Here is a 10,947-nt window from a genome sequence, read left to right on the forward strand (position 1 = left end):
GTATTGATGTCCATCCATGTTTGGAGTGGGGAGTCTATGTTGTTCTTTGTTCAGTGTCCAGTGTGAACAGTGTTCTATGTTTCCTGACCTGTTTAGTGTTTTACATTCAGTTCATCTGTTCACCCCCTGCTTCTCCTGGTTTCTGCTGTATACTTATTCCATATCTAGTCTTGTTCATTTATTCATAGCTGCCGTTCATCCTGATTCCGGTTTCTGAACTGTATGTTAGTAAACAATATCTGTCATATCTGTCTTGATCTATGTTCAGACATGGCTATTGCATTTGGTTGTGTTTTAACAGTGATATGTTCACCGGACAGGAAATAGTTAAAGCCTTTGACTTTCTATCCAATAGCTCTTAGGGTATGTCTACATAAGGTGAGCCCAGTCTAACTTCTGGGCTGGTGATTACATATGGACATGCTGCTATGGAGGTCATGGTGAAACACTCCTTGTTTTGAGCTTTTAATCTACTATCTCTGTTTTAGCATGCACCTTGCATTTATCTTTGATATGTTCTGGGCTTTTACCCATAGTAAGATTGCATGCTCATAGTAGATTTTAATCTGTGTTTGTATAGTCGGTTTTAGAATTTGTATGTCCTTTCTGCTATGTATCTGTTCACACTGTGTTTTCTCTTGTATCCGTTTTCTGTTTTTCTATAACTAGATATCCCTTTTACCGGTCCATGGGGACTCTGGGAGATTGATCCTGTGTCTACTGCAGGTTTTCTGAGGGATTGCGATTATTCCTGTTTAGCTATAGATCCCGTTTACCTTTGTGTGGGGGACTCAGAGGGTATTGTTATTCCTGTGTCTACCAGAGGTTTTCTAGGGGATTATGCTATATTCCTGTCTGTTCCTGGAGTCTGTTTAGACTCATCCGTTTTCCTGTCTTGTGTTCAGTGTTAATAGTGTTCTATAATTAAATCCTGTTGTATCTGTTTTTCTGAGTTGTACTAGGCATCCCTGTCACCGCACCATGGGGACTTTCCTGTGTCTACTGGAGGTTTTCTGAGAGATTGCGATTATTCCTGTTTAGCAATAGATCCCGTTTTACCTTTGTGTGGGGGACTCAGAGGGATTTGTTATTCCTGTGTCTACCGGAGGTTTTCTAGGGAATTAAGCTTATGCCTGTTTGTTCCTGGAGTCTGTTCAGACTCATCAGTTTCTTTGTCTGGTGTTTTGAACTGTATTTGTTTATTAGTTCATTATTCAGATCTTTGGAGTTTTTGTACATGTGCTGATCATAGAGTACATGATCACTTAGCTAGTGTTTTCCTCTGTGATTTACCATTGGTCTATAGTGTCCTCTGTGCAGCTCACTGATCTGTGTCCTCTGAACTTATAGTTATTATAGAGTTCTATGTTCCTGTTATGATTCTGGCTTTTGACCACATATTAGTATGTGTTTTTAAGGCCACTGCACTTTAGTTCAGGAAGGGACCGGCGCCCAGTTGTCACCGTTTAGGGTGGATGGGCAAGTAGGCAGGGAGAGATGTTTTATAGTCAGTTTAGGGCTCACTCTCCCTGTCCCCTGGTCAGTCCCTGACAATATCCTGCCCTGTTTGTATATTTATATCCTGTCTTGTCTATCTGGTTGTTTGGTTGTTTTCCCGTTATGTTTCTGACCTGTTTCCGTCTATGTTTAGTATTTGTGTACCTTTACACCCAATGCACTTTAGCGCAGGAAGGGACCAGCACCATGGCAGAGAGAGTGTTTGTAGGGATGGCTTAGGGCTCATTCTTCCTGTCCACCCCCGGTCATGACAGTTTGTTTGTAGTCTGTAACCAGGTACACATACTGTAGGTTTGCATAGACACTATGGCCAAAAAAAAATAATATATTGTAGAAGCTTGTCATAGAGATTTTTGCCAAGTTTTTTCATCATTTTGTCTTTGCTTGGGGTTGTCTAAAAACCAGGTCATACGGTCATATAATGGCCTCCGTTCAGCTTATTGAAATTAATGTGGTACGGCACGGATCTGGCAGGGATACAGCTTAACTAGCATAGTCTCTGGATGTGAAGATTGATCACAGGTTCAAGGCCCCTGCTGTACAGCCTTCTATACTGAGTTGTTTGGCCCTTGTCTTACATACAATAGGTATATAAATATTGTATCCGCCTTGTATTACAGGTTGTTCTTCTGTGAGAATGTGTGAAGGTAACGGATCTGAGGTCACAGAATTCTTCATTCTTGGGTTTAAGAACTTGGAGAACTTCAAGATTTCCCTTTTCATTCTCTTTCTTGTGATTTATCTTGCGATTCTCCTTGGAAATGTCTTTATTATCACACTGGTGTCCACATCCCACCACCTCAATGTGCCCATGTACCTGTTCCTCCGAAATCTCTCTGCGGCGGACATCTTGTTCACCACCAATATTATGCCTAATATGTTGTATGTGATAGTGAGGGGAGGAGGGGACATCTCCATCCCAGGATGTTTCATCCAGTATTATGTGTTCTGCAGCTCAACCTACACTCAGTCCCTGATCCTGATGGTCATGTCCTTTGACCGCTATATGGCCATCTGTCATCCTTTGCGCTATGGGGCTCTCATGAACCCCAAGCTTTGTCAGCACCTGGTCGTCTGCCCATGGGCCGTCTGCTTTGTCCTCTTCCCCATTGAAGTTGTATCTTTATTCCTATTAACATTTTGCGGCTCCAACATCATTGAACATTTCTTCTGTGACTTTGCCCCAATCTTGGCCATTGCCTCCTCAGACACCTCCATTGTAGAGACAGAAGACTTCATATTCTCCATCCCCCTCATGTTCATGCCCTTTGTGGTGGTCACCGTCTCCTATTTCTGCATTGTTATCTCCATCCTAAGGATCACATCCATTACAGGACGGTGGAAGGCGTTCTCCACCTGCAGCGCACATCTCACCACCATCTTCATCTTCTACGGGACTCAAATAACAATCTATATTTTCCCAGTTGGGGACAACACATTCTATGGGAAAACAGTGAAGTCTTTGTTGTACACGGTGCTGACACCTTTCATTAACCCTATCATATACAGTATGAGGAACCATGAGATCAAGAGAGCTCTGCAGCAACTCATATATAAAAAGAGGAACATCACTATACATCCCATGTTCCGCTAAACATAAAGGGGGAGATTTATCAAACCCTGTCCAGAGGAAAAGTTGCTGAGTTGCCCATAGCAACCAATCAGATCGCTTCTTTCATTTTTGAAAAGCCCTCTAGAAAATGAAAGTAATCTGATTGGTTGCTATGGGCAACCCAGCAACTTTTCCTCTGGACAGGTTTTGATAAGTCTCCCCATTAGGGAAAATACAATAAAATCTAACAAATAAACCAAAGTAAAGGCAGAATTTCTAATATGTTAAATCTCAGTATGCAGCCAGCAGTGTAAAAAATGGGGGGTCTTTATTCTGGTTACCATGGTTACATCGAGCGTCATATATACGTTTTTTTATTTCAAATAAACATCTTTATTTATAAACAATCAGGAGAGTCTGGAGCCCCTCTACCCCCTGCACTACACTGACCAGCAGAGAGGCTATATATATATATATATATATATATATATATATATATATATATATATATCCCAGGGACCATCGATTGTAAGGTTTCATGTCTATAACTCAGTGTTTCCCAAAGAGGTTTCCTCCAGATTTAGCAAAACTACAACTCCCAGCATGCTCGGACAGCCTTCGGCTGTCCTGGCATGCTGGGAGTTGTAGTTTTGCAACAGCTGGAGGCACCCTAGTTGGGAAACATTGCTATAACTATTCAGCAGGGTGAGGTTTGAGGGACTCATGAATGTTCCCCAAAGGAACGGAGGAAGCACGATCACCGTGCGAAACGGAGCTTGGTCGCCATCCTGTGTCCCCCCCACTACCCTCTTCCCATGTAACATATTTGTGAGTATGAAATAAAAGAAGATTTATTCAGCTGGTTGCGGTGAGTTGCCGATTATTTTCCTGCTTCTTTGAAACGTTTTCATGTACTATTGTCAATCAGAGCACTACCTCCAGCATTCCTAGTCCAAGTCTGCCATTTCATCATTGTTCTACACTCAAATAGGGAAGCAGTGCCGTGCTGGCTATATACGAACTGTGACTACACATATACATGCTAGAAAGCAAATCCTAAATTCAGTAAATATCTGCTGGAAAAGCATCATTTAAAGGGACAGTGACCAAATAACAATTAATGGCTCAAGAGCTGTAGTATTCCTACAGCAACTGTCTAAGCAACTGTCTATTTGCACAAGAAGTTCAGTTAAGTTGTTCCAGAGGTCTCATTCCTGCACTTTGCATATGGTAACACAATACTAGCACACGCGCATACAGTTGAAAACTGGTCAGAAATAAAAAAATAAAAAAAAAGCGGGAGAGATCTCCCTTGACCGGCCCTGCATTCCGCCAGCTGCCACTTCTGATATGCCATTCTTTGTGCCTACGGGATATATTATGTAGCAAGTGACCAGTCAGTACTTAAAGTTGTGATGGAAGCAGGAAAAATGTGAAAGAATCTATGATGAGGGCCGAATTGTGATGTGCAGACTCCGGGGTCAGATCATCTCCAGAGCGTCCGATCTTGTGGGGTATTCCCAGTATGTAGGGGTTCATACTCACCAAAAGTGTCCAAGCAAGGACGACTAGGGACCGGGGTCATGGAGGCTTAAGGCTCATTGATGTGTGGTAGGTGAAGGCCCGTCTTTCCTATCCCACAGAAAAGCTGCTGTAGAACAAACTGCTGAAAAACTTCCTGCTCTCTATGATAGAGTCAGATCACATAGGACATCACACCTGTGTATGGGGACCCACAGACCAGTCAGATCACACAGGACATCACAGCTGTGTATGGGGCCCTGCAGATCGGTCAGATCACACAGGACATCACAGCTGTGTATGGGGCCCTGCAGACTGGTCAGATCACACAGGACATCACAGCCGTGTATGGGGCACTGCAGACAGGTCAGATAACACAGGACATCACAGCTGTGTTTGGGCCCCGCAGACCGGTCAGATCACACAGGACATCACAGCTGTGTATGGGGCCCCGCAGAGCGGTCAGGTGTGGACCCTGGCCGCCACCACCAAAAGTGTCTACAATGAGCTTCAGAACTGAAGCAATAAAATGATGCATAGATGACGTTCTCCATCATGTTAGTGGCAGGATGCATTATGGGAAGAAGACAAGCCATGATGGGCAATGTCCTGCTGGAGGCCTTGTCTCCTGGCGTCATGTGGCGGATACTAGAATGAAAAAATTAGCCCAGAGTAGGGACAGGGATAACCAAGACTAATTGACTAAACCCCAATCACCCTAGGGTGATGGGGTAAAAAAACCCCTAACCAAAAGTCCCTCTCTTGTAATGACCTATAGGTCTATAAAACTTCACTTTTATTGTATCCTGTAAAAGGTTCAATACAATGCTTAAAACCAATAGCACAGTCCCTGTAGTATTATATTTCAATCCACTGTGGGATATATATTTGTCACAGGACGCCTGCAGTGCGTCCCTCTTAGGGACTAGTAGCTAGTTGTTAAAACCAATGAATTATGTCTCCCCTACATGTTTCGTGGTACCAACCATGTCCTCAGGGGGCTTGAGACATACTGACACGTGCAGCCTTCTAGGGTTCCTTTTATAACATGCCAAGAACCTCCCCCAAATTTTTTAGCCAATCCTGTGCATGATAACTAATATGTCCCTAGCGAGAACCTATTAGAACTCGTCTTGTTCACACAGCTACTGATGTAGTTCCGTCGCATAATGAATACTCACTTCCTGTTTACATAACAGAGCGATCACGTGAGTCCTGATCTCGCGCATGCGCTGGACCAATACTGTATATAGGATTATATTGAGTCATGATAATATTTAAGTAGGTTCGTAACTTACACTTGCAGCCTGGTGTTCCTTTTCCCCTTTCCCTTCCCCCTTCCTCCCCCTGAAATATGAATTGATGATGACGATTATTTGGATATTAATGTCTATTAATTGTTATAGTCTGATCTTACATCTGTGTGATTATCAGCTAATGGTTTATGGCTGAGTCCCTAATTAGCATGCTTTAAATAAAATACTTACCTAATTAATTATATCATGGATAATCTCTACCATCTTATCCCCTGATTTGAGGTATATAATCTGTACTATCTATCACAATGATAACAGAGAATGTGGAATGGTTCAGTGTGTAAGATATTTGACATGCGCACTAGGAAGAATCCTGGATTTGGAATTAAAGTTCTGGCGCAGGCACGGGTTGTTTACCAACTCCCGCGATCCTATGTAGATAGCTGATACCGATGTCTAAGTCCCAGCGCATGCGCGAGATCGGGACTCACGTGATCGCTCTGTTATGTAAACAGGAAGTGAGTATTCATTATGCGACGGAACTACATCAGTAGCCGGCGCTGTAACTACGTCAGCGACCGGGGGCTGTGTGAACAAGACGAGTTCTAATAGGTTCTCGCTAGGGACATATTAGTTATCATGCACAGGATTGGCTAAAAAATTTGGGGGAGGTTCTTGGCATGTTATAAAAGGAACCCTAGAAGGCTGCACGTGTCAGTATGTCTCAAGCCCCCTGAGGACATGGTTGGTACCACGAAACATGTAGGGGAGACATAATTCATTGGTTTTAACAACTAGCTACTAGTCCCTAAGAGGGACGCACTGCAGGCGTCCTGTGACAAATATATATCCCACAGTGGATTGAAATATAATACTACAGGGACTGTGCTATTGGTTTTAAGCATTGTATTGAACCTTTTACTGGATACAATAAAAGTGAAGTTTTATAGACCTATAGGTCATTACAAGAGAGGGACTTTTGGTTAGGGGTTTTTTACCCCATCACCCTAGGGTGATTGGGGTTTAGTCAATTATGTGGCGGATACTGTGACATGTATCATTGTATAATAAGTTTAATATATTAAATGACCTTGTTAGCAATTTCTGATTGAATCGCTGAGAATGTGTCGTGCGCAGAGGCGGTTACCAAGGTGGAACTGGCATGAAAAGGGTCAATTCAAGTTTTGATGTTTTTTCACATATAGTCCCTGGTGCAGTCGGATACTGGACAACATTTCGTGCAGGCTGCAAAATCATCTGTTTGTCCTCTTCCCAGGTGTATTCGGCGACTTAGTGCCCAGGCAATTTTTTTCATTTTATTATTTTTTTGTGGTTTTATTTTATTTATTTTTTTGGTGTATTTTTTTTTTTTCCATATATTGCTAATTGTATTAACTTTTTTTTTCTTTTTGCTGGTCAAATGGAAAAATGTGATGTTGTCATTAGTTTTTTGCATTTCAAATTTACACCATTCTCCATATGGTTAAACTAACAATATAGCTTTAAACTGTGGGTCAGTGCGATTACAGAGATACTACATTTATATGCGTTTTTTCATTTACTACATTGCCATAATAGAAACATAATTTTTTTTAAAATAAATAATAATAATCGTTTTGCTACATTGTAAGATCCACAACTTTTCTATTTTGCGCCTGATAGCACTATCTTATGGCTTATTTATTATGTGGAAACTTGGCATTTTGATTCCCTTTTACCATTTTGGAATATATACAGTATATCAATTTTTGATTGTTTTCTTTTTAGTTTTTTTGGGGGAGGCAGATTAACAAAATATCGCATTTATGTGTACTTATGTTTTATGTATAAGTGGGGATATAAAGAAAAAAAAAAATATATATTTTTTTTTGGAGGGTGGGGAAATTTTTTTTATTATACTTTATTGTATGTACATTCAATTTTTACTTTTTACTAGTCCCACATGGAGACTGACAATGATCACCTGATCACCGGTATAATACACTGCACTAGTATATAAGTGCAGTGTATTCTACCTGTCAGCAATGTACTCCGCCATGCTGCACACAGTACGGCCAGGTATGCAGACACGGAGGGCTTTCACAAGACCCCTGGCTGCCATGGCTAAAGATCAGAGGGCCGGGATCGCAGGGACTGTGATGCTTCAGGACAGGGCATAATTGGACAGCAGCATGTAAAGGGTTAAACTACAACAGTTTCTCCACTCTTGGTGGTTACAGCGGGGCACGGCTATCCTACTGACAACCGAGCTGCCTTGTTATAGCCCCGCAGTGAAAACATGGTGGGCTAGAAAAAACTCCCTTAATGACGTCAATAAAAAGACTGTGCTACGGGGACTGTAAATTAGTGTTGTTCATAATATAGTGTCTGTATCTGTGTTTGATGGTGGTCTAACAATTCTTATGTGATCTTTGCCCCAGATGTAGATTTTTTGTAACAAACAAAATGAGTGTTGTTTCGGGCCTTTCCAGGTTGCAGTGTTGTCCCAAGACATTACATCACTAGTCAGGGTTAAAAGAAAGCCTGTCTGTGCTCCAATGGGTGGAGCGACCGCTGGGTGGGAGATAGATCATTCTCCACAGGGCTGCAGGGATTTGTAGTTTTAAGCACAGCATGGAAGGGAGCCTACTGGGCTGCAATGGGTGGGGTGACTTATGTGTGGGAGGGAGATAAGTCACCTCCTACCTAGAAACAAGGGATCCTGGGGATGGTAGTTGAAGGAGTTCTAAACAAAAATAGTCCCAGTAGATCTTGGGATAAATCACTATTTATCTCCAATCCCTTTTTGGAAGGGGAAACCCCCTCCAGGGAATAATGCCCTCAACTGGAGACCCACCTAAAATTTTACTTTTATTATACTTATTAAAACTGACAATACAACACAATATGTGGGTTAAAATTATCAGGTAGAGCAGTGAGGCGAATTTAGACAATGCTCACTAATTCATTATTATCACTGTTAATGAGTTATCCTAAATAAGGATTTAAACTGTCTATATTGAGACCACATCTCTTGCTGCACACCTGTTTAAAACCAGCTAACACCTGCCCTAACATTTCGCTAGAAAACTAGCTTTCTTAAAAGGACATCAGGTACTGTAGTGTTGACGGTCTTTTATAACCTCATATGACTGCAGTACTTCCGATGCACTGTCTGCACTAGCTAGTCTAATGAGCGCCTCCAAATCATTGGTTGGCATTCCTCAGTCGCATCTATTATCCCGTTCTTCCGGCCGCCAAGTAGCGCATGCTCCGCACTGGGTTCCTGGATCTCCTGTTTTTGCGCATGCTCATTTGGGACTAGTGCTCCGATCTCTCTCATCCCACTGCGCCTGTAAAATCAACTAGTGCACAAAGTTAAACAGATTTGTAAATTACTTCTATATAAAAATCTTAATTCTTCCAGTACTTATCATCTGCTGAATGCTACATAGGAAGTTGTGTAGTTCTTTCCAGTCTGACCACATTGCTCTCTGCTGACACCTCTGTCCCTGTCAGGAACTGTCCAGAGTAGGAGCAAATCCCCACAGCAAACCTCTCCTGCTCTGGGCAGTTCCTGATATGGTAGGAGGTGTCAGCAGAGAGCCCTGTGGTCAGACTGGAAAGAACTACACAACTTCCTGTGAAGCTTACAGAAGCTGATAAGCACTGGAAGGATTCAAATTTTTACATATATAGAAGTAATTGGCACCAGTGGATTAAAAAGAAATTATTTTCTACCGGAGTACCCCTTTAATAAATTTCTGTTGCTTGTCATCCATACCGCGGTATCAGACCATGGAGGGTCCCCAGGACTCATTACGTGGACCCGCCCTGGCTCTTTGCTTCCTACTGTGTGACATACTGTATATCTCCTTTATATACAACAAAATAGACCAGTATATGGAGGGTGTAACCCAATTCAATTCCTATAGCCTCCAATTAGGGAATCCAAAAATACCCGTATTTTACCTTACACACTTATTTAAAAATCTTCCCATAAGCTTTATTTTTGTACAAAAAATTGCACACATTTAATATTCAGAGCATCAGCCGTTTGTATTTGAGTTGATCCTGTGGCTCTTGCTGATTGTATTGTTCTTTTTGCTATATAGAGTGTGTCTGCAGTATACTCAGTATTGGTGGCGGTGCTCTATGGGTTAAAATATCCCTACTCTGCCCCTCTGCCCCCCTCGACATGTTTCGGACATATCTCCTTTAAGCTATTGCACGTTCCTTCTCCTCTCGTGTTATATGGTACAAGGAAATGCAGCACCCGGGGGAGCCCCTGGCAGACAAGGTCTGTGGCATGAAGCAGGGGTATATTTGTATTGGCGCGTGTCTGGAGGCAACGGGTCCTAATCCTCTAAAATATATGAACAAATCTTTGTGACGGAGCCAGAAGGGAAGAAGGAAGAAAATCCCCGCTACACTTCACTGGGATGGCAACAAGTGCCTTACATAAGTATTCACCCCCTGTACTGTGAAACCCCTAACATAGATCTGGTTGGTGGACTTTTTATTCCTAATTTTATTTAATAACATAATAAATATTATCAGGAGGACCTTCATATTGATATGCCCTTGCAGACCTGACATGCCCGTTATTCCCAGGTCACCTAAGGGAGCTGGCAGGTATCACTGGTAGAAACAGCTATTAAAGGGGTACTCCCGTGGAAAACTTTTTTCTTTAAAGGGGTATTCCAGGAAAAAACTTTTTTTTATATACATCAACTGGCTCCAGAAAGTTAAACAGATTTGTAAATTTCTTCAATAAAAAAAATCTTCATCCTTTCAGTACTTATGAGCTTCTGAAGTTAAGGTTGTTCTTTTCTGTCTAAGTAATCTCTGATGACACGTGTCTCGGGAAACGCACAGTTTAGAAGAGGTTTGCTATGGGGATTTGCTTCTAAACTGGGCTTTTCCCAAGACACGTGTCATCAGAGAGCACTTAGACAGAAAAGAACAACCTTAACTTCAGAAGCTCATAAGTACTGAAAGGATTAAGATTTTTTAATAGCAGTAATTTACAAATCTGTTTAACTTTCTAGAGCCAGTTGATATATATAAAAAAGTTTTTCCTGGATAACCCCTTTAAATCAACTGGTGCCAAAAAGTTAA

The 10,947-nt window shown here is 41.8% G+C and overlaps 1 protein-coding gene across 1 annotated transcript; it reads left to right on the forward strand.

Moving 5' to 3' along the window:
- Positions 1 to 2,155: 2,155 nt before the first annotated feature.
- Positions 2,156 to 3,112, forward strand: LOC130291440 (olfactory receptor 1-like). The gene has a single exon (XM_056540160.1). It carries the CDS (start codon positions 2,156 to 2,158, stop codon positions 3,110 to 3,112), a length of 957 nt encoding a protein of 318 aa, XP_056396135.1.
- Positions 3,113 to 10,947: the final 7,835 nt, after the last annotated feature.

This window comes from Hyla sarda, chromosome 9 (genome assembly GCF_029499605.1).
Source record: "Hyla sarda isolate aHylSar1 chromosome 9, aHylSar1.hap1, whole genome shotgun sequence".
In the NCBI taxonomy this organism is placed as follows: domain Eukaryota; kingdom Metazoa; phylum Chordata; class Amphibia; order Anura; family Hylidae; genus Hyla; species Hyla sarda.